Genomic DNA, 24,732 nt, shown 5'->3' on the forward strand with positions numbered 1-24,732 from the left:
CTTTTCAAACCTGATTCTCAATACTGCTGTCATACTTAACTGTTTGAAAAAGATTTATTGCAGGCTGGGCATGGTAGCGCACACCTTTAATCTTACCACTGCAAAGGCAGGCAGATCTCTGAGTTTGAGGTCAACCTGGTCTACACAGCGAGTTCCAGGATGGCTAGGGCTACACAGAGAAACCTTGACTCCCCTCCTATTATTGTATTTTCAGTTATCTGTCTGTGTGTGTTGGGGGTTAATGCGCATGAGGGCAGGGACTGCGAAGGTCAGAGGGACAAACCCACTGGAGCTGTTCAACATGGGTGCTGGGATATTGTTTTTAAAATCTATCTGTATTATCAGTATTATCTGTAGGCCTGGTTAGCAATCAATCAAGACACAGACACTTGTTATATTTTAAGATAGCCTTACTTAACCTGGGGCAGGGCAGATATCAATCCTCTAAATTGCCCCCATGGTGGGGCAGGCATGGGATCCCTGTCTCAATCCCATGTCATTTACTTTTAATAACTTTTATCAAGCTATTTCTCATTTATAATCTTAAATACTTGTTTTTTTGTTTTTATCTGGGCTGGATTTTCTATCCATGCTGCGGGCCATGTGCTTTTCCAGCTAACCCATGGTGGATTATTTTTTTTTTTTTTAATTTTAGGTTTTGTTTTTAAGAATCTTTTTTTTTTTTTTTTTATAGCCCCACCTATCTTCTCTGCCCTGCCTACTGGGATGACTTTTTATTAAGCAAAAGGTAAATCACAGAGACAGTAAGCAGTAATTAGCATCAAAATACAGCAGACCATCCCCCAACACTGGGAACTGAACTGGGGTCCACTGCATGAATGCTCGTAACCAAGAGCCATCTCTCCAGCCCCAGAATTAACTTTTAAAACACATCTAATCCAATAGCATTTCTTTTCAATGGCTCTCCACCCCTGCACAGTAAGGGCCAAACTATTTTGTGCAGCAATAGCTAGTTCTTCCTTTTTAAGGAAAAGTTCCAAACATGCACTAAAGGACATGAAATATCGACTCTCGAAACCAGTGCATAATAATGATTAAACATTCAAATGTGTATAAGGCCATCAGAACCTCTGCAATTCAGACCTAGATCAAACAGCATAATCAGAATAATATCAGTTCCATTCTGGGCTGAGAATGGTTCAGTGACACACTGCTTATTTATTATAAAAGTATTAAGAGGCCCTGATTTTGATCCCTAATGCTTAAATACATATAATATATACTGTATGTGCATATTCCATCAATAATTATGACAAGATGCATGTTGATCAGTGTAATAGAGGCTACATAATCTTTCAGGAACTGTTATCTTTTTCAGAAAAGTAAGTTATTTCAGATGGAATATTCAATAAGAAGAAAACAAAAAATTACAAGTTCTCCACCGACCTAATGCTGCATCCAGGCTGCATGCTAACAGGACATCTCTAATTGTTACCAGGAGATGCAAGAGGGCAGCATGCTTGAACGTCATTTCTCTGTCATCATTTTTACCTATATAAGCAAAAGCAGGGAACACATTAGATTTTCAGACTATGCATCAGATTTGCTTAATAATAACAGCTAATATCTAGCGGCGGATGCTTACTATGGCCAGGCCGTGTATAAGCAGGCTAACGTCGCTCTCTAAACTCCTCTCAGGATTACTGTGATCCTCCTTTGCAGATGGGGACTCACAGCTTTAGTGAGGCTACGTGAGGCTCAAGATAGCACTAAACCAGCTAATTGCAGAGCTTATTCCTACTGGTAAAGAATATTAAATTATATTTACTTTTGTTGGGGAAAAAACGGCTCTAACCAAGGAGAAAATTAAATAAGTAACTTGCCAGTTTTTAAAGGTAGAACTATACATTTGTAAGTGAAGAAATACTTTGAAATGGAGATAGATATCTGAAAGAGTTAGCTTAGAGATAAGACTCACACAAGAGGCTTATGCACAGAGACAAGCCAATTGCCTACTTAACATGTGCTCTGTACTTCCAGAACTTTCTGAAGATGAATGGTTGGATTCTTCTGCATGTAAGACTGTGAGATCAGAAGGCATGCATGTGCCATACATGTGTGTGGAGGTCAAAAAATAACTTGCAAGAGTCTGTCTCTCCTCCCACTGTGTGGGTTGTAGGAATCAAACTCGGGTCATCAGGCTTGGCAGCAAGCGCCTTTATTGGCTAAGCCGCTTGGCTGGTGCTATTTTTCTGTATTTTTGTTGTTGCTGTCATTCTGTAGCAGGGTCTCACTATGCAGCCCTGGATGGTCTCACGTGTAGAGATGCATCTGCATCTGCTTCCTGAGCTGTGGGACTAAAAGCATGAACCACCATGTCCAGCAGATTTATTTATTTTGTATTTAAGTGTATGTGTGTGTCGGCATGAGTTTGTGTACACCATGTGCAGGCAGAGGCCAGGGAGCTGTGGTAACAGAAGCTAGGTCCTCTGTAAGAGAAGCAAACACTTAAAACATCTAAGCGGCCGCTCTAGCCCACCTACATTATTTTTAAAAGAAGTTGCAAATTTGTTACTATATGAATAACATATGACTTTACTAACAAAGCAGGTCCTGGTGACATGTGGAAGCACAGTGCACTGGGTCTCTTCCCCCGACTCAGCTATAAGCATGAGACAGAGCATGTGGAACACCTCCCACAACTTACAAATGAATGGTAGCAGGCAGACTGGAAAGGGGGAGAAATTTCAAAATGTCACTCAACAAATGGTAAGTTTCCTACTTTTTTCTATTAGTATGTCCTGGCTTGTACTACAGGCAGCTATGAACCCTGAAGTGCATGCCACGGCAGGGAGAGAAATAATTCCAGGAGAAGTGCTCTATCCATGGTCTGAGTAGTGGGAGAGGGGTGCACGTGGATAAGAAAGAGTAGAAAGCCTACTGTCTTCTTTTAAAATCTTTTTTCTGTTCTCTCCTTCCCCAGAACCTCAATATTAGAGGTGAGCAACAACAACAGCAGTTACTGGATAGAGCTGCCTGTCAGGTGTCTAACACCCTTCTGAATACGAAGAAAACAGTTAGAGTGAGCTTCAGCAGCCCTGATGATTCCAGTATCTTTGACTTAGGTTTGTTTGGAAAGCTTACTCTCATTGTGGGCTGTGTTTCCTACCTTCTTGTGTGTCTGGTGATGACTTCATACTAGACACCATCAGTTTTATGTTGTTGGGTGCTGGGTGGTTTGTGTTTATATACAGCTCATGTTTCATTATGGAATACAGTTAAGTTCACTGGAAATAGTTTTATCCTTAGGATCTTGTTTTTGCACTTCTGTTTGGGCAGGGCCAGAGTGGGTCCAAGACTGGTTCCAATGTGAATGGTTACAGCGTTAGCTTCATTCTTTGCAAATGAGATCTATTAAATAATACATGTCAATTAGGGAATTCACTCAGAATCTTCTGGGCTTGGCCTACATGTGAGTAGTACATGCTAAATTAGAGTTAAGGTTTCTTCCAGGTCTGAGGTCTGCACTGCTACAATGGCCTATAAATGTATATCCTTTGGGTAACATTTGAATCTGACTTACACTCACCTTGGTAAATAGCATCATTTATTATTTTTTCTTGTTCCTTTAGGAAGAATCTTGTTTGGTCAAAAATGACAGTGGCAAATTTCCAGTTAGCAGCAGGGTATGTACAGAGGCACACAAGCTCTTTTAAGACAGGAGTGGCTGCTGCTTCTAAGAGACAGTATGCTTGGCACTGGTCGTCTGAAAAATAACAGTACTGAACTCAGTGTTTGTGAAAGGGATGGTGTGCTGGTTTTGGTACCCACTTACATCGCCCTGACTGTGGGTGAGAGAACAGAGTGATCATTAATAGCACATTTCCCAAACACAGAAGAGATGGAGGACTCTGCAGAAGTGGCTATAGGGTTTTTTTTTTTTTGGGGGGGGGGGCGGATTTTTGATTTTGTTTTCTTTTGTTTTGTTTTCCCAAGACAGAGTTTCTCTGTGTAGCCTTGGCTGTCCTGGACTTGCTTTGCAGACCAGACTGGCCTTGAACTCACAGAGAGCCATCTACCTCTGTCTCCCTGAGTCTGGGATTACAGGTGTGGCTTCAGTTTTGATGAAGAAAGAAATAACAATTAGGCTGGAGTAAGGCAATGGGAAAAGACAGGGGCCGTGTACATGGCATTCCAGGTCTGGAAATAACTTGAAAGTAGAAATGGAATTAAGAAGGTTCTGAAACAAGTAAAATTAATTACCTGAAAAATAAGGCATGTTCTAGACATACAGGAGAGGACTTCCAAATAAGGTAAAACAGAAAGCATCCAGCATACCTGAGGCTTGAACCTCGATGACATCATCTGCTCTTTCTTGTCTTCTTTCCTCTGGAGCTTTATTATTAAGAACAACAGGACTTTCTTCTTGAAGAGTCAAAGAACGTTTTTCTTTATCTTGAATTTCTAGCAAAAACATTACATTTCTCAGGAGAAATGGCGTTGCTTTATTTTAACACTGTGTTCAAAATCGTAGTTGTTAAATCTCTTCATGGAAATACATTGAGACTAAGTTAAATGGATGATTCAGATCAATAGACCAACACTGTGCTGAGTAAGAAGGTGGATAACAGAAACAGGATAAACTCTGGCATCTGGTAGGAATTCACCCTCGGGCTGACAGAGGCCCAGTTCCCTCATAGGATGCCTACCTTAAATACAGGGACCGAACACCAATTCCAGTGCTTGACACATAAAAGGCAAGAGCGTCCCACCTCTCCTCTCTGTGGCCCTCCAGAGTCTCTTTCTCTTTCCAGCCTTCCCCCTAGTTCCACGTCCTCTACTGTCGCCATCCTTTCTCAGGCACACCAATTTTTACCATTCCATCTCCAGTTCAGCTCTTTTCTACATGCAGTCTTATGTAATTGCCTGCCTTACTTCCAGGCCAAAAAACCATTCCTCCTTTAATATACAATTTAGCACCTGATACAGAGTTTAATAAATGTTAGGTTTTTCATTTCTAGGTATTATATATAACTCATTACTGCGTATATATACAGCCATTTTAACTAAATACTAATGTCATCCACCAATTAATATGATTATAAGACATTTTAAAAACTGTACTACCAGCCTGAGACGCTTTTATGTGAGGTTAAAAGTGTGATAATGAATGGAGTGGGATGTGGTGAGCTTTGCCTATAACCCCAGCACTTGGGAGGCTGAGGCAGGAGGATCACAAGTTCAAGGCCAGCCACAGCTACACAGAAGATCCCACTTTATTTATTTATTTATTTATTTGTTTGTTTGTTTGTTTGTTTTTTTGAGACAGGGTTTGAAGATTCCACTTTAAATAAAAATAAAAGAACCCTAGGTATAATGATGGAGAATATACAAACTATACTGTCAATTAATTTTAAGAGTTATTATTTGAATTTTTTGAGAGGGTCAAAGTCACAACATTTCTTGTACCCAGTAAACTGTAAAATATTACCTTTATAGCTAAGAACAACTATGTTGGAGATTTAGGCTTGATTGAGAGACAAGTGGGATTGCTGACTAAGTACCCGAGTAAGGCAGCTACCCTACTCAGTCCTCAGCTGAGCTGGGCAGGGAAGCACTCATCAGGAAAGAGTTGTGACACGTGAGAAGCTGAGCATGTGTCCTTCTCTGGGGAAGCCCATTCCCTTCCTTACATGTACACCCACTTCCCCCAATTTATCATGTAGACACTTCTTTCTACACCCTACAGGGAAAAACTATATACAGGAACATAACACTAACTGAGAAAATGTCAGAAGTACAGAGGCATTCCCTTCTAATAGCAATTTTTAACAAGAAAATATTTTTTTATCTCTTTCAACATTTTTCTGTGGCTCCTTATTTTATGATGCTACTATGTCCCTTTCTAAGCTGCTCTCACAAGTGTAACAGACAAAGGGCGCCAGTGTTAGCATGAGAGTCCTTCTCAGTCCAAATATGAGTAGAATCTGGAAACAAATATAAAACTTACAAGCTTTCTTTTCCACATGTGTGCATGCGCACGCCGTGCTGTATGTGCAGGTCTGTATGTATGCAAGTGCATGTATAAGCATGTGTGTATAAGTGTATGTGCATGCATGTGTGTATGTGCGTATGTGTGTGTGTGTGTGTGCGTACGCGCGCGCACATACTGAGGACAACCTCTGTTGGTGTTATTTGGTTGGTTTGGAACTCGTCAAGCAGGGTAGGCTGGCTGGCCAGCAAATCCCAGGCATATTCCTGTCCCCACCATCCTAGTACTGGGATTACAAGTGCAGGCTGTTACACCCAGCTTTCTTTTAACGTGGGTTCTGGGGGTCCTTGTGTTTTTAAGGTAAGCACTTCACCTACTGACCCAACTCCCAACACTTTTTTCATTCCTTTAAGCAGAAAGTATGTCTGAATTGTAAGGAAACCCCAGCAACATATAGAAGTGTCACTTAGCAAGGTGAGTTATTACATGTTATTATAAACAAGAAACTATGGTGTATATACAGAAGCATAAACAATCACAGAGCTCTAAAATCTCTGGATCCTACTCTGAATTTTCACTGTGGAAAATGTCCCAGAGTAGTAATGAGCTTCAGCACATCTATAAAGGACTCTCAAACCTTTTGGGAAATCATACATAATTGCTGAGACACTAAGAACCAGGTCCTGTCTCCAAAGATAGAGCGTAGGATTGCAAGACCCAATTGTGCTCTAAGTAACACAAACATTTCTTGTATCAATTTCACCAAGGTAAAGTCTGTCAAAATTATTCTAGAATGCATCAGGCACTGTTGTCATAGAGATATTGTGTAACTCAAATGCTGATTTCTGTACCCCCATATATGGTTGCAGGCCTTGTTCTGAGAATCTCCTGTGTCAGTGTTGTATAAACTCTGCTCCCCAATTGTCCCCTTGTATGTCAATAAAGCAGTTTACAACCAATTGCTGAGCAGGGGACTTCCTGCCAGCCAGTGGAGGAGGAGTTAGAAGAGAAAGTAGGGGATTCAGCCACAGGCAAAGGTGCAGGAGAGATGAAGATTCAATTGGAGCAAAGAAGGAACTAAAAAGCAAGTAACTTGGGGATTTTGGCAAAGATGGAGTCAGAATAATATAGAGGGTTCAGAACAGACTTAAACTGCTCAAGATTGTGTTGTAAAGCTTTATAAACACATATAAAAGAGTATCAATTATTTATGTGATACCCAGGTTAAGAAATAAACTAAGAGAAAAAATAGTTTTATAAAACTAATTTTAACAGGCAAGGTGGCGCACACCTTTAATCCAAACACTTGGGAGGCAGAGGCAGGAGGATCTTTATAAGTTTGAGGCCATCCTAGCCTTCATAAGTTCCTGCACAACCAGAGCTATATAGTGAGACCCTGTCTGAAATTTTTAAAAAATTATTCTAGAGTCCTATTTTTTAAAGCAGAAATGAAATTATATACGACACAATGTACTACTTTTGATGTGATTAGAAGCAGAAAATACATGATAATTACCACACAAATAGAAACTTTGCTAGTATTAGAAAGATTAATAAGCACTTAAATGAGAACATGTGCAAATATATATTAAAATATGTTCAAATACTAAGGAATTATTGGTAGCTGACAGCTGCTTGGGAAAGAATTGTTAGTTTCCTTTAAGAGCACAGCCCCTGGCAGGTTACTGTGCTCCAGCAGATGGCTACAACTTAAAGAGTATGTGTGTAGCACTAATGAGATTTGATGGGCTTTTTAAAGGGGCAGGTCTGAAGAGACGGCTCAAAGGTTAGGAGCACTCATTGCTCTTGCAGAGGACCCAGGTTCAATAGCCAGCACCCAAATGACAGCTCAAAACCATCTCTAAGTCCAGTTCCAGGGAATCCAACATCCTCTTCTAGCTTCCATGGGCATCAGGCACACACACCGTGCACATGCATACACACAAGCAAAATATTCACACACATAAAATAATCTTTTTTTAAATGAGGAAATAATGTTGGTTGGGTATGAATTAGAGGTTGGATCTGGAAAGAGATGGGGAGGGGAAATGATAATATTAAAAAATGTTTGAAATTCTTGAAGAATTTATAAAACTATTTTTAAAAATACTGAGATAGCATTGTAAGCTAATAGAAAAAAAGAAAGGTGAAGTTAGGAATACTGTTTATAAATCCAACTTATAGAAAGCATGTTATATAAGTAGTAGCTTTATTACAAATTAAAATGTGCCTTTTAATCTTTGAAGCATTTTTATATGCATTTCTAAATGTATGTCTCTACCTATCTCTATCTCTACTTATAAAGAGTATCAATAGCATATTCTTTGACTGTGAGATACCATATAATTTCTCTAAAAGAGCTTTTTTTTTCTTGCATTGTACAACAGTATGCAGTCCTAGTCTATACCAAAATTTTACTGAGTTACCCACCATTGTTTTGGTCACGGCCTGTGACGTCAGCATCTGAAGTGAAAGTCTTGTGTTTACTTCTCAGAATAATAAACTCGCTCAAAAGATCCAAATCATCCTGTTTTTTATCGTAAGACGCCTTGATCCGTGAAGAAGAAGCCGATTCCACAGATGGCACAGGGTTACCAAATCCAGCACAACTGTCGTCGGTCTTCTGCGGTAATTCGGCAGCTAGTTCTTGGTTGTTCTCTGTATTGTCTTCTCTTTTGGGTTTTTTAACAGAGACACATTCACCAGAGAAACAAAGACGTGGCACTTCCTTTTCTGAAGATGGTCTCTTCTGTGGACGTACTCTGCGAACATGTGTGGGTTTCTCGCTGATAGGCGAGGGACTAGAGGGACAACTCTTATGTTCTAGCCAGGCTGGAAACAAGAAAAAGAAAAGTACCAAAATGACTTCTGTGCCTAAACGAGTAAGAAGACTTGCACACAAATCCTCAGCACTTTTGCTCACAATACTAAAAAGATGAGGAATAAATCCTGGGGCGATGACCACACTCTGGTTAAGTACATACAATAAAAAAATTATCAATAAAACAAATGAATTAGTGCTCTATGTAGCATAAATGAATCTATAAATAGTATGCTGAGTTGAAGAATCCAGGCACTAATGGGTCCACACTATGTGACTTTATAAATGAGCAGGCTCTAACATCAGGGCTTGCTGAGGGTTAAGAGTACAAGCTGCAAAAAGGAGCCATTTGGAGGGAGGAGGCCTGCCGGGCACAGAACCCTGCTGGGATGGGGATGTTCTCTCCGCTGTGGGGGTAGCACACACACACATATACTTGTCATGGTGCAGCAAGCTGTGCAGCTGCAGCCAACCTTCTTCCCCCAAAGGAGACATAGAGCAATGTCTAGCCCTCCTCCTGGGGTCCCGATGGAGACATAGAGCAATGTCTAGCCCTCCTCCTGGGGTCCCGATGGAGACATAGAGCAATGTCTAGCCCTCCTCCTGGGGTCCTGATGGAGACATAGAGCAATGTCTAGCCCTCCTCCTGGGGTCCCGATGGAGACATAGAGCAATGTCTAGCCCTCCTCCTGGGATCCCGATGGAGACATAAAGCAATGTCTAGCCCTCCTCCTGGGGTCCTGATGGAGACATAGAGCAATGTCTAGCCCTCCTCCTGGGGTCCCGATGGAGACATAGAGCAATGTCTAGCCCTCCTCCTGGGGTCCCGATGGAGACATAGAGCAATGTCTAGCCCTCCTCCTGGGGTCCCGATGGAGACATAGAGCAATGTCTAGCCCTCCTCCTGGGGTCCCGATGGAGATATAGAGCAATGTCTAGCCCTCCTCCTGGGGTCCTGATGGAGACATAGAGCAATGTCTAGCCCTCCTCCTGGGGTCCCAATGGAGGCATGATTTCACTAATGTCACTCTGAGGAACCAGTAAATTCCCGGGGCCTTCTTACCGAGCCTGGTGAGCAGTTATGTAGAGGGTGTGGACACTCCTCACAACCGTCTCCCACACATGACGGCTTCCCTACAGCTGCACAGAGGGAATGGGCACAGGCAACCATACATAAATCAGACTTTATGTGGTTCATTTGGGAAAAATGGCTACAGGAGCGACTAAATAATCTAAGCATGTGAAGCATATGGCTAGTATTTAAAAGACAATCTTTGCAAAGACAATGTGCATTCTTCCTTCAAAATTGGTCTAGGATCGTTTTTGTGTGTCTGAGACAGGGTCTCATGTACCCCAGGCTGGCCTCAGATTTGCTATATAATTAAAGATGCCCCTGAACTTTTGATCCCTCTGCCTCTACTTCCTACATACTATGATTATGAATGTAAGATTGAGCTGCCATGTTGGGTTTTATGAGGCCTCAGACCCAGGCAACTGTTTCAACTGAGCTATGTCCTCAGCCCCCTGGGTTTTGTTTGTTTTGTTTTGCTTTTCTTGGAAACACTGAAACAAGAAGCATTTTTCTTTTCTCTCTTTGTATCACATTTAAGAGACAAGCGTGAGAGTACTGCTTAAGGTTAGCTAACACCTGCCCTTGTCCTGTGAGCGCGAAACACTGGGTGAGCTCACGATCTGTTTAAAGTGGGAACTGGTAAGAGTCCCAGCAAATTCCTGCCATCTGAGACTAGAGGAATACCAACTATAAACAGTACACAGATGAGCATGTGAAATCTTCCAAGTTTTAAGCATTGTTAAGAACTTGAAGCTCTTCACAAGTCTTTGTGAAATACAGAGGCTTTGGTGTTGACAATTTGCAACCCCTGAAGCTTTTCTGGAGATAATCTGGTTCTTAAATAATTAGGAACTGTTAATTATTTTACTTTCCTGACTACTCTCACCTACCATTATTTCTCCAGATGTCTCTACTCCAACAACTTTGCTGTGGGGTCTGGAAATTGCTATTGCTTCTTTTGTTGTTTTGAGACAGGGTTTCTCTGTGTAGCCCTGGCTGTCCTGGAACTTGTTCTGTAGACCAGGCTGGCCTCGAACTCCCAGAGATCCCTCTGCCTGCCTCTGCCTCCCGAGTGCTGGGACTAAAGGCGTGTGCCATCATTCCCCAGCTAGTTATTGCTTCTCAAACTTCACAATTATGCTACTATAATAATCCCAGTGGCGGGAGACTGTCTTATCCTCAAATTTGTTGTTTCTGATATTTCATATAGTTTTAGAGATGCATTATCTAGATATTTGAAGATCCTATAAAAGTTTTCTTCTGTTTTTTTTTTTTTTTTTCTTTCTTATAATGTCCTAAATTCTTTCATAGAAGCATTGGTGAAAGAAACTCTTCTAAGGAGCTATAGAAACAGTACCGCAAGGGAGAGATGAAAGATTATTTAAAAGTCATAATAAGCAAAGATTAAACCTTGTTCCTTTTGCATAATGAATTAACTAGAAAACCCTAAACTCAGAGAACTTAGGCGAGGAACTCTGAAACAAAATGAGCTACCTAAGAACAATTTTATGAATGAAGCCGTCTATGCAGCAAAATAGTAGGAAGATTTTTAGGCAGCGGTGAAAAGCCTGGGAGCTTGGCGATGGCTGGTTACCCAGCAACAAATTCTAGTTCAACTTCACATTTACTATAAAAACGCAGAATCCAAATGTAATAAAAACATAAGACGAGAAGAAGACCCTGGGAGCTTAAATTTATTAGTTTAGCTTTACCAATTTTCCTAACGTATTGAGCTAAAAATTAAAACAAACTAAAAATTTCAGTTGGGGTGGTGTGTGTGCGCCACACACACACACACACACACACACACACACCACACACACACACCACACACCACCACCAACAAAACCCCCCAAAACAAAAAGCAAACCTCCAAACGATTCTAACTTAGACCTACAAGTCCAAGTAATTCAATTAATGTAATTGCTACAGTTTTTGATCAACAGACCAAGCTACCCTAGGGATAACAGTGCAATCCTACTCAAGAGTTCATATCGACAATTAGGGCTTAGGACCTCGATGTTGGACCAGGGCATCCCAAAGGTGTGGCAGCCATTAATGGTTCGTTTGTTCAATGAGTCCTATGCGATCTGGGTTCGGACCAGAGCAATTCAGGCCGGTTTCTACCTATTTACAGTTTCTCCCAGTACAAACGAATAAGAGAAACGGAGCCTCCTTGCCAAAAGTGCTCCTAAATTAATTAGTGAAAAAATTCTTTTATTTTTTTATTTTTTGAAAAAATTCTTAATTTAATGTAACTGTACTATAATTTATCTAGACAAGGTAATTAAGGTGGCAGAGTCAGACAACTGCATAAGACTCAAAACCTTGCTCCCAGAGGTTCAAATCTTCTCCCTAATAGTGCACTTCATCAATATCTTGTCTCTCCTAATTCCTACTCTAATAGCATTTCTAACATTAGTAGAGTGAAAAATTCTGGGTTATATACAACTACAAAAAGGCCCAACATCGTAGGACCCTATGGAATTCTACAACCATTCACAGATGCAATGAAATTATTTATTAAAGAACCTCTACATCCACTAACAACCTCAACAAAGCTATTTATTATCGGCCCCATTCTATCCCTAACACTAGCTTTTAGATTATGGATCCTATTACCTATACCACCTAATGTGATCTGATGCCCTCTTCCAGCCTGCAGGTGTACATGCAGGCAGAGGACTGTATACATAATAATAAATAAATAAATCTTAAAAAAAAAAAAGAACTCGAAGATCTCCATGCTACCCCTACACCTCACTCTAAGTAAGGTCAGCTATTAGGCTCCTGGGCCCAGGCCCTGAACACACTGGTTTAAGTCCTTCGCGATCTGATTAACCCACCAACTCTTCTCATCATCTAGTTCACTATCGTTTCCAGACCAACAGTCACAACACTTAGCACCAGCCTCCTTCTTACACGAGTTGGCTTAGGAATAAGCCAATCAGCAATTATCCCTCTACTCACTGACAAAACCAAACCAAAACAAAAGCCCACGGTCCACTGAAGCCGCAACAAAACATTTTATTATCCAGTAGCCGCAGTAGCCATCCTGCTAGCTATTATTCAAATTTATTATCCTAGTAAATTTTCATTTGTATCAATCAACTCTATTTCACTCTCAAGAAACAAAATTCCCGTAACACTACTTACAACTTCTCTAATTCTCTTATCCTTAGGAGGACTCACACCATTAATAGGATTCTTACCAAAATGAGCTATTATCACAGAACTATTAAAAAACAACAGTACAGAGGCAGGTGGATCACTGTGAGTTCAAGGCCAGCCTGGTCTGCAAATAGAGTCCAGGACAGCCAAGGCTAACAAAGAGAGACCCTGTCTCGAAAAACCAAAATAAATAAAAAAATAAATAAATAACAGCACAATCTTAACAACTTTAATAGCCTAAGTAGCCCTATTAAACTTATTCTTCTATACATGCCTAATTTACTCCACCTCACTTACCATTTTCCCAACAAAAAATAACTCCGAACTATATAATCAAACTATGTACTATCACAGCAAATGCCTTGTTCTTCTGGCTCTTACAATCTTTCTGCCATATCCCATCCTCTTCCATTATGATCCCGGAGCCTTTGGTGTCTTGGGCGTATCAATTGGGGCTGGGCGCCATACAGTCACTTGTTCCCTGCACCCTGATCAGTGGTGCTGCTTTGTAATGGTCAAGGAGACTGTCTTTGATGAGGGGCTGATCTTTTATTGCTCTTATTGAACCCTGAGTCCCTCTAGGACTGGGACGGACTCCCGTTCACCTGCTGTGCTCTATCCTTCTTCCTCCCAGCACTCTGCACCTTCATCCTTTCAGTTTCCCAAATGATGGCAATACCTGAGGCTCATTTTAAATATATTTATTTTCTATACCAAACTACTTTTCTCAAACTATGTTTCTCAAATCCTTTACAATAGAAACTAATTTTTGAAAGTATGTACATATACTTATTTTTTAAATGGCTAGAAAATTTAAAAGACTGTAGAATTGTAGGCAGAATAGGATTTTAGGATAACCAAATTAAGTACCTTTTTTTGTTTTTGTTTGTTTGTTTGTTTGTTTTGTTTTGTTTTTTGTTTTCTGAGAAGAAAGCAGAGCCCAGGAAGGCCAAAAGTCATAAACTGGTGGAACTGAGGCATGTTGGGAATGTTAAGCCTTAGCTACCATTTTCCTAATCACTGAGGAGAAACCTAGTGTCAGACATCTTCCCACATGAAAAGGTCACACATGTTCACTTCCTGTTCTATACTTACATTCCAGCTGAAGTGCTTTTGTAGGCAGAAAGATCTCCAGCTTAGTCTCCTTAAAAGACAGACCATTGTGACACAAATACGCCTTCAGATGCTCCAAAGTTTGGGCCATTATTGGATTTAGTCTTGCTTTTCTCCACCCCTTTGCTTTTGCCAGGTTAACCACAAGGCTGTCTCCTTTGATGGAAAAGATATTCCTCATGTCTGCAAGTGAATACTGACTGCTGGGCTCTTGAAATCTTGGAACTTGAAAACAAACAAACACATGGAAAAATAATGAAAAACAGTAAACAGGCATACTGGATGTTCACAATGAAATGTATTTTCACACTTTAGGAAAGGTAAAATTTGAAGTTATATCTGGTATATAGTTTTCAAAATGTTAATATTTGTACAAGTCCACATAATCACACAAATAATTTCTCTCCTCCTCCTTGTCATCTTCTTCTTCTTCTTCTTCTTCTTCTTCTTCTTCTTCTTCTTCTTCTTCTTCTTCTTCTTCTTCTTCTTCTTGAAACAGAGTTTCATATAGCACAGGTAATCCTAAGCTTTCACTGTGGTTGGGAATGGCTCTGACTATTGGTCCCTCCTGCCTCCACCTCCAGAGCTCTAGCACTTACAAGCGTGTGTCAACATGTCCAGGTCATGCAGTGCTGGGGTCTGAACCCAGCTCTATCAACTAAGGTACATCCCCAGCCCTCAAAGAATTTATTCAATCTTTAGGAATAGCAAGATGTTAAAATCACTCCATACATAGTAGTAAAAGAAACTGTATTCTGATTGTCTAAAAATTGCTGAGCTAATATACTTGATATGCTTTAGGTGAACAGAAGATTTCTTAAACCACAAACGAATTCTAACTCATTACAGTAAGCCTTTACAAGACATACTTCTTAAGATTTTAGGGTGACTGTCATCGTAGGCTACATTGTGCTACACACCTTATGATGCCAGGACTTTTAGGCTAAAAAGGTAAAATCATAACATACAGCAGAAATGGAGCAGCACGGTCACTTTAACATTACTGTCTGTGTTATGCGCTTCCATTCAAAATTAAGATTATACATTTTGAAATTGTAACTTTGGAATGCTTTGTTTTACAAGAGTGATAATAACTAAAAATAGATAAGTGCCAGTATTAATATTAGCAATTACAAAACCATGACACTGTACTAAGCATTTTCCATGCATCATTTCTAAGTAATCCACGGGAGAATTCTATGAGGTAGATATTATTTTAGTAGTTTTATTGACTTATGACCAGTAAGCAAAGAAATGAATGTATTTAGAAGAAAAAAAATAATTACTAATTCGTTATCACAAACAAGAAAATGACTATCTCTGCCTGGAGGGAAGAGGATTACCAACTCAAGGCCATTCTAAGCTACACAGCCTAGGCTATATGAGTCACTGTCTTTAAAGAAGAAGAAGGAGGAGGAGGAGGAGGAGGAGGAGGAGAAGGAGGAGGAGGAGGAGGAAGAGAAGAAGAAGAAGAAGAAGAATTTGTGTTGTTTCTATTTCTGTGCTTAACATGTAATTTCACATTACATAGCTCATCTTTCTGTCCTGGGACTTGCTCTGTAGACCAGATTGGCCTCAAACTCACAGCAATTTGCCTGCCCCTGCCTCCTAAGTGCTGGGATTAAAGGTATGTGCCACCACTACCCAGCTTGTATATGTCTCTGTATGACACACATTTTTAGAAAGTATACAACATCTTCATTATTTTTTTATTGTATAAGAAGAGAGCCTTGAAGGGTTTTATTCAACCCAAAATTATTTTATTAAATTACAATTGATTTTGTTAAAAGTTTTAAACCTGCTTTCTCAAAAGCTTAAAAATTGAAAACTTTTATATTACTTTTCACATTAGCTGTGTAGAACAGACTAAGAAATACAAAGTATTTACGTATGTATACATGCAAGTAGGTTGTCAGATTGTCTGTTTTTTCTTTATTTCATAAATAAGAATTATGAGAAAATCAGCAAGACTCAGACCTTTATATAAGGAGCCTCTAAAAGATAATTAGACTTTGTATTATGTCACATGTTTCATGTTATGAAATGGCTAAGGAAAAATATCCCATATGTGCACTCTGTTTGCCATTCAGTAGCAAGCATTCTCACCTGTGAGCAAGAACGAGACCCAAGAGTCTCTGCAGCTTCCCAACTGCCACATCATACAATATTTATTAGCCGATTCTCCAGCACTAAGCAAGTCACTGTAAAGGAAGAATCAAAGTTTAATTCATTAATAGTATTGGCTGTTTTATATAACAAAAATTTAAGAAAGTAATTTTCTGGGTTTTTACATGTAAATCCAACTAAAAATAAACTTTATTTTGTAAATGTATAAACTGAAGTAGAGCTGTATAAACCAAATTTCTAATTACTTTTTCCTTCCCTTACAGATTCAGTATTAGCTGGGTGGTGGTGTCACACTCCTTTAGTCCACCATTTGGGAGGCAGAGGCAGGTGGATCTCTGAGTTTGCGGCCAGCCTGGACCACAGAGTGAGTTCTAGGACAGCCAGGGATACATAGAGAAGCCCTGTCTTGAAAAAAGAAAGAAAGAAAGAAAGAAAGAAACGAAAAGAAGTGTCTGTGTGTGAAGGTGACACTGAGTAGACGAGTTTCTTTTTTCTTTTCTTAATGTCTTTTAAAAAAATATTTGTTTATTTATTTTATTCTGTCTGCATGTGTGCCTGCAGGCCAGAAGAAGGCACCAGATCTCATTATAGATGGTTATGAGCCACAATGTGGTTGCTGGGAATTGAACTCAGGACCTTTGGAAGAACAGCCAGTGCTCTTAACCCCTGAGCCATCTCTCCAGCCTGACTATTTTCTATATTAGTTAATTTTTTATCACTGTAACCAAATGCCTGTTGGAAATAAATTAAGAGTGAAAGAATTTAATTTGGTTTTTGGTTTCAGAGGGTTCAGTCCATGAGCTTAGCCCTATAAGTTTGGGTAAACATGATGGTGGTAGGAGCATTAGGCAGAAGACAGCCATTTACTTCATGGCTGACTAGAAAGCAGATGCAGAGAATACTGGTGCTTATCTGATCTCTTCTCTCCCCCTGCCCTTATTGTGTCAGGATCCCAAGCCTATTCATGGTACCACTTCACTCAGGGTGGCCCTTCCTCCCATTTAGTTCATCCTTAGCCACACCCATGGGTTTACATCACTAATCTCCTAGGTGATTCTAAATCTAATTAGCATAAGGATTATCCTTCACAACTGCTGCCTTTATCTCCTTCAGTACTGACTGGAAGCAGATGGGACTCCCTTGGAATAATTTTAGTACTTCCCTGCACAAATAATTACAATACCAACCCCATCAGCTGCCAGAAATAACACCAATAAGTAAAATTATTGTGTTTACTATTTACACACAAATTCAACTATAATTTATATAAACTTTACCTTGAGTCCATTCTGTATAGAAATTCTAGTCTCTCTGTTGCTAAGAACCAGAACTATGCAAAAGTCTTATTGACCCTACTTTCTCCAGAGGTGACAAGGTTCTGAATTTAGATCAAGCTCCTACATCTTGGTAGGTACGGGGGTGATGTATTGGGGTGCAGAGGGGAAAAGGATGAAATATGTATGACAGTTAATGGCAAGCACAGGTCACTAGTCGCTATAAAGCTATGGGCCCTGGTGGGGAAGACTCTCGAGTCACAAGCCCTTCCTATCCCAACCCCCCAGTTCTATTGAAATTGAGGACAGCTGCATTCCATTTCTCAGTTCATATGGAACGTATATGAGGATGGCTATAGCAAGTATTCCTAGACACAATGCTGACAGGAAGGGGTACTCGAAAGCTGGGTTTTTAGGTCTGAACAACACAGTTCATCCACACAGCCCAAAACTCTGCTCATTTGGTAGAAAACTTGAGAATCTGAAAAAAAAAAAAAAAAAAATAGAAATTTACCAAGGTTTTTGGTTTTTTGAAATTTTTTATACACTTCAGATCGTAGATAATTATGCTGAAGTGAATGTAGAAAGGACTTCAGCCAGCCATGCCCAATAAAAGCAAATACCAAGCCAGGAGCGGTGGCGTCACCTTTAATTCCAGCACTCGGAGGCAATCTGTCTGCCTCTGCCTCTGCCTCTGCCTCCCCAGTGCTGGGATTAAAGGGGTGCACCACCACGTCCTGCTACTAGCTGTTTTACAAGCCACTTTTTTCTAACTTTGCCAAATCATAATGCATCAGGTAAAGTTTGTTTTATATGTTCTCAGTGGATATTTGAGTTACAACAATAAACAGAAGCCAGTCCTGTGTGATTAAAGAGTTGCTGCATAACGCCCTGAGAGATGGCTTAAGAGCACTAACTGCTTTAATTCCCAGGACCCACATGGCAGATTAGAACTGTCTATAACTCCAGGATCCATAGCCCTCACACAGACATACATGCAAGAAAAAAACCAAAAAAAAAACAAAACAAAACAAAAACCCAAAAAACCAACACACGCGAAGTAAAAATTTAAAAGTTATATGGTTAATATTTCAATGCTAACTGAAATTTAAGATTATAATGATGTATATTGGTTTCTGCTTCTGATTGCCAAGCTGCCTACTCAGACAGATGAAGATATACAGAGTGTGTAACAGAGTCAAAGAGCCTAAAGGAAACTGTGTCCTGCAAATAAAAACCTTTCGCCTTAGCAGAGGGACTAAAGTATTAAAGTGTATGTGACTGCATGCTTATGCCATGCTGTTCCAGAGCTCATTTGTGCTACCGACATGCCTAGCTCATGGTAGAGTTCTACATAGTATAAAGTTGCACCACAAATGCATGTCTTTCGTTTAGATCACAAGTGGGGGATGAGAAAAAGACTTGTGAGAGAGCAGGTGATGTTTATCCCCTTAGAAGTCAAACCACCATGTGGGGGAGGTTGGTTATTAACCAGCTCAAAAATGTCCTTGAACAAAATCTGAGAGGAGGTATAAATGTGAGCCAAAAACAAGAGGCGGGGCCTTGGGAGACTTGGGGTAGTTTTGGCTGTTCATTGTTCCACTTCGAGAAGCCCATAAAGAGAACTGCTTCAGGGCTCTGGGCTCTGGCTGAGGTTCTGCTCCAGGTTCCAGCAGAAGAAACCCTGCTGATTATGCCAGGAGAAACATTCCTCGGAACTGATATCCTTATGGTTTCGTTATTGTATTCTCTAATCTTTTCTTATTGTTTAGGTTAGTTGGGTTATAAGTGACGTACTCTCAGTTAATAAGTTCGTAATAAAATATAATTGTTAAGAAAATTGAGCCTACAAATAAATGCAAATAATTTATTTTCAAGACAGGGTTTCTCTGTGTAGCCTTAACTGTCCTGGAACTCACTCTGTAGACCAGGCTGGTCTCAAACTCAGACTCTCCTGCCTCTGCCTTCAGAGTGCTGGGATTAAAAGTGTGCACCACCACTGCCTGGCTGCAAATAATTCTTAAACAGAATGTGAAGATATATGTAGGGCACTCAATGCTGGCTCCTCCTTGTCTCAGTTAGAGACAAGACCATTAAAGATATGAACAGAACCTGTGGTGAGTTCTGGGTCCTTGGCTTCCGCTGCTTCAAGCTATCCTAGGCAAGTGCAGCCTAGAAGCCATTCATAAGGGACTTGTAGGCATTCCTAATTCTCCTGTAGGTGTGTGATTTAGGACACAGTAAGTTCCGGTTTACAATGGGACTGTACTGATTAAGTTCCTAGTTTTGTAACTTGAATAAAAAGCAAAATTAAGTGGCTTTATTCCAAGATAATATACTAACTTATCTTGGAAAACACTAAATTCACGTATGCCACATAATAAAAGATAGCATCCAAAACTGTCTCAGATGCCGTCAGCAGTCATGTATGCTGGGCTACTAAGATAGCATTTTGACCTTGAATTCCTGTACTTGGGAGGCAGAGGCAGATGGATCTCTGAGTTCAAGGCCAGTCTGGTCTACATAGAGAAACCTTGTCTTGAAAAACAAAATAAGGGACTGGAGAGACGGCTTAGTAGTTAGGAGCACTGGCTGTTCTTCCAGAGGACCTGAGTCCAATTCCCAGCACCCACATAGTGGCTCACAACCTTCTTTAATTCTGATTCCAGGGAATCAGACATTCCATTCTGGCCTCCTTGGGTACCAGGCACACATGCAGACAAAATACCCACATATACAAAATAAAACAACTAAAAAAAGAAAAAAGAAAAGCAAAAGATATACAATTTTGGGTCCAACCAGAATATGATGATTTAGCCTTGTAGCATCAATTTTAAGACCACAGACCATTCTGTGCAGTAACAATGGGTGCTGAACTGACTTAAGGACCAACCGCTGGTTCTACATATCTGGTTTTCTCAATACTGAAGCCATAATGTCAGAGGAAAGCAAGATCAGAGCACATACACTGATAGAAATGGGGTAGGACTTCCTAGTACTCCTCTGGGAAACAAGTCGACGAACACACTATTCTGGAACCCTTACCTACTCCTGGTCACAGATGTGTCATCTTTTAGAAGACCCAACAAGTAGACACCCAGCATTACAGAGAAAGAGACTGAGGCACAGAGCAGTTAGGAGCAAAGTTAACTTTGATGCAGAGCTTTAAACCACTTACTTTGGGGTACACTGTGGCTCTCCAAATTTGGATATTGAAACCTTAATCTCAGAATATGAGACAATGACTGTCTTTTAATAAAGAGGTAGTTAGGTAAATTAAATATTAGAGTATTTCTTTTTAAAATTTTATTAATACATTCAGATTACAACTTAACTGTTATCCCCTCACTTGTATCCTCCCATTCCTCCCTCCTTCCTGCTTTCCCCCTATTCCCCTTTCCTAGGTCTATGATGGAGGGGGACCTCCTCCCCCACTATATGGTCATAGGCTATCAAGTCTCATCTTTGTAGGCTGCTTATTCTTTCTTTGAGTGCCATCAGGCCTCCCCACCCAGAGGAGGTGATCAAATATGGGGCACCAGAGTTCATGTCAGAGTCAGTCCCCACTCTTCACATAACTATGGAGAATATCCTGTCCATTGGGTTAGTATCCAGATATAAGTGAGTATAAACCATTTGACTCTGGGTTAACTCACTCAGTATGATCATTTCTAGTTCCATCCATCTGTCCACAAATTTTGGGAATTCCTTGTTTTTAATAGCTGAGTAGTATTCCATAGTGTAAATGTACCACAGGTTTTGTTTTGTTCTGTTTTTGTTTTTGTTTTTTCAAGACAGTGTTTTCCTGTGTAGCCTTAGCTGTCCTGGACTCACTTTGTAGACCAGGCTGGCCTCAAACTCACAGTGATCCGCCTGCCTTTGCCTCCCGAGTGCTGGGATTAAAGGCGTGCGCCACCACCGCCCAGCCACAGTTTCTTTATCCATTCTTCAACTGAGGGACATTTAGGCTATTTCCAGGTTCTGGCTATTACGAATAAGGCTGCTATGAACATGGTTGAGTATATGTCCTTGTTGTGTGGTGGAGCATTTTCTCGGTCTATTCCAAGGAGTGGAATAGCTGGGTCATGAGGAAGCCCTATTCCCAGTTTTCTGAGAAAGCACCAGATTTCCAAAATGGTTGTACAAGTTTGCATTCCCACCAGCAATGAAGGAGTGTTCCTCTTTCTCCACATCCTCGCCAGCATGTGGTATCACTTGAAATTTTGATCTTAGCCATTCTGATGGGTGTAAGATGGAATCTCAGAGTTGTTTTAATTTGCATTTCTCTGATGACTAAAGACGGTAAGCATTTCTGTAAGTGTTTCTCAGCCATTCGATATTCCTCTGTTGAGAATTCTCTGTTTACTTCTGAGCTCCATTTCTCAATTGGGTTATTTGGTTTGGTATTGTTTAATTTCTTGAGTTAAAAAAAATTTAAAATTAAAATTAAAAAATTTCTTGAGTTCTTTATATAGTTTAGATATTAGACCTTTGTCAGATGCTGGGTTGGTGAAGATCTTTTTCCAGGCTGTATGTAGGCTGTCACTTTGTTCTATTGACAGTATCTCCTGCCTTACAGAAGCTTCTCAGGCTCATGAGGTCCCATTTATTAATTGTTGACCTTAAGGCCTGGACTGTAGGTGTTCTGTCCAGGAAGTGTTCTCCTATGCCAATGTGTTCCAGGCTCTTCCCTACTTTTTCTTCTAACCGATTTAGTGTCTCTGGTTTTATGTTGAGGTCTTTAATCCACTTGGAATTAGAGTACTTCTTAATCCTACATGACCAAAACCAACCCAGTGAATACTTTATTCTGTAGCCTCCGGGACTATGAGGAAATAAGACATTATTGTTCATGGCATCCAGCCCGTGGTAGCTGGTATGGCATTAATAAGCACATTGTGTCTTCCATGGCAGTGAGCCTCACTGGCAAGTGTTCGGAGGCGCTTTCCTGACCATTTCCCCTCTGTGTCATGGCCGTGAAGTTTTCAAGTTATTTACTTTTAATAGTAATATCACACTAGAAATGCTAAAAAGCTACTGTGAAAGCTAATATTGTGAAAAATATATTACCATACTACCTAGTGTCCTTCTAGACAAAGTCAGTCTTATGTGTGTCTTGTGTGACCATCTAACAATATTCTATGGAAAAAAATCACAGACACACGCATATAAACTCATACCTTCTCCCCAGCTGCTTATAATATATATTATATAGCTTCATGTTTCTTTTTATAAGAGCTTCTTGGAAGGTGCCTTTAAATGGAGAGATTTCATTAAAAACTGCTTGTCCTGAACTGCAGCTTGGGTTCTAGATATAATCTTTACTTACATTTTACACACAGCAGAAAATGGAAATGTCTGAAATCCTGCACGTAATAAACTCACTGATGACTGTTGCCTTGGTAAGCTTAGATGGGTTGGTGATGTTTCTAATTCACCTGAAATACATGAAAACTAAAGTTATATAGTACTGTAAAAATAAGATAACATTTAGAACTCTTATAATTATTTGGTTTGGTCAATTTGTTGGAACAAAATATTTATATTAATTCTTTGAGAATTTAGTATAGTGTGTTTTATCACATTCATCCCTTTTCCTCAACTCTTCCCAGATCCACATGTTCAAACCAAATTTGTGTCTTTTTTAAAAAAAAAAATTTTTTTTTTGCCATCAAGTACAATTTGTGTAGCCATATAATTTTTGATGTTGGCAACAAATTGTGTCCATAGGAAGAAATTTGGGCGTGGGGCTAGGGAGATAGCTCAGCCGCTGAAGCATCAGCTGAAAAGATGCGTGTGAGGGCATGCCCTTGAAATCCCAGCCTGTCCTTTATCAGGAGCCGAAGTCCCAGCGAGTGATCCCATCTCAGAAAACAAAGTGGGAGGTCCTAAGGAGTGATGTCCACGCGGACCTCTGGCTTCCACTCACATATACGTGCACGCACACACACACACAAAGCACAAGACATTTAGATTCCTTGAGATAGAAAATAACAGTCCTAAATTTATATAAAGAACTACAATTTATCACTTGATATCTCAACTATGACAGTGGTGATGTTTACTAACTGCAGTGACAGCTGAACTTGACTGAGTTTGCCATGTAAGGTAAATCCCAGGAGCCTTATGTACAGGAAGAGTTTTAGTCCTAGAGGCTTATGTTGTCAGCACTATTTTATTTCCACAGTAAATTTTGATGATGTTAAGGAAATATAAGAAATTCTTCACCTTAATGCGTCAGGACTCTATATGTCCTTGTCAGAATTATACATTAATAGAACGGGCCTGCAAAACAGATCTGCATTTATTGAAAAGTTTTGTAGTATAAAGCAGTAAACACCCTGGTATTCACGTGCTCCAAGTGTAAATGTAAGAAGAACATGATTTGGCTTTATTCTGGAACAAAACATGATGCAGTTTCCAAATCTGATATAATAATGATACAATAGTGATAGAGCAGAGAATGACGTGACTGCCCTAACGGATCAAAGAGTCCACCTCTGAAGAGTAATGAGGCAGGCAGGATGGCTCAGTCTGTAAAAGTGCTTGCCGCCAAGCCTCACGACCGGGGTTCAAGCCCAGAAACCCACACGGAGGAAGGAGAGAGCCGGCTCCCACTAGCTGCCTTCTGACCTCTACAGGCCCCACTAAATAAGTATGTAATTGAAAGGGTTTGTTTCTAAGTGTAACAAAGATCAACACGATTACTAATATCAAAATGAAATATAAGGTTTGGGGGCTAAAGTGATGGCTCAGTAGTTAAGAGCACTTGCTACTCTTCCAGAGAAGCCAGGTTTGAATCTCAGCGTCCATGCCAGGTGGCTTACAACAGAGTTTAAGGGCATCTGATGCCCTCTTTTGGCCTCAGATGGTACCTGCACACACATGGTGAACAAACATGCGCGCTCCCTCTCTCTCTCTCTCTCTCTCTCTCTCACACACACACACACACACAAACACACACACACACTAATAAAAAATAAGGTTACATTTAGTCAGCTATAATTTAAGATTATATGTGGGTGGGGTGTATATACAGCACACCAGTATGGAGGTTAGAACTCAATGCTGGTGTCTTATACAGTCACTCTGCGCCATCTTTTTTGGTACCGGGTCTGTCACTGAACCTATGGCCTGCCAACTCAGCTAGAGTGACTGCTGGGGACTGCACTTGGGAACTCATGCTTGTGACCACACTTTA

General features: G+C 40.2%; 1 protein-coding gene across 1 annotated transcript in view; it reads right to left on the reverse strand.

The window, feature by feature from the left end:
- The window catches only part of Shoc1 (shortage in chiasmata 1), an 82,362-nt gene that overhangs the window by 26,624 nt on the left and 31,006 nt on the right, over window positions 1-24,732 (reverse strand). Inside the window, exons 9-15 of the mRNA XM_051162616.1 lie at window positions 22,861-22,969; window positions 16,237-16,331; window positions 14,113-14,355; window positions 8,384-8,785; window positions 4,300-4,425; window positions 3,551-3,727; window positions 1,408-1,512 (exon numbers count right to left, since the gene is read on the reverse strand). Of these exons, the coding sequence (XP_051018573.1) occupies window positions 1,408-1,512; window positions 3,551-3,727; window positions 4,300-4,425; window positions 8,384-8,785; window positions 14,113-14,355; window positions 16,237-16,331; window positions 22,861-22,969 (1,257 nt within the window). The remainder of the gene's footprint in view (window positions 1-1,407; window positions 1,513-3,550; window positions 3,728-4,299; window positions 4,426-8,383; window positions 8,786-14,112; window positions 14,356-16,236; window positions 16,332-22,860; window positions 22,970-24,732) is intronic.

The sequence above is a fragment of the Acomys russatus genome, chromosome 2 (genome assembly GCF_903995435.1).
Source record: "Acomys russatus chromosome 2, mAcoRus1.1, whole genome shotgun sequence".
Classification (NCBI taxonomy): Eukaryota; Metazoa; Chordata; class Mammalia; order Rodentia; family Muridae; genus Acomys; species Acomys russatus.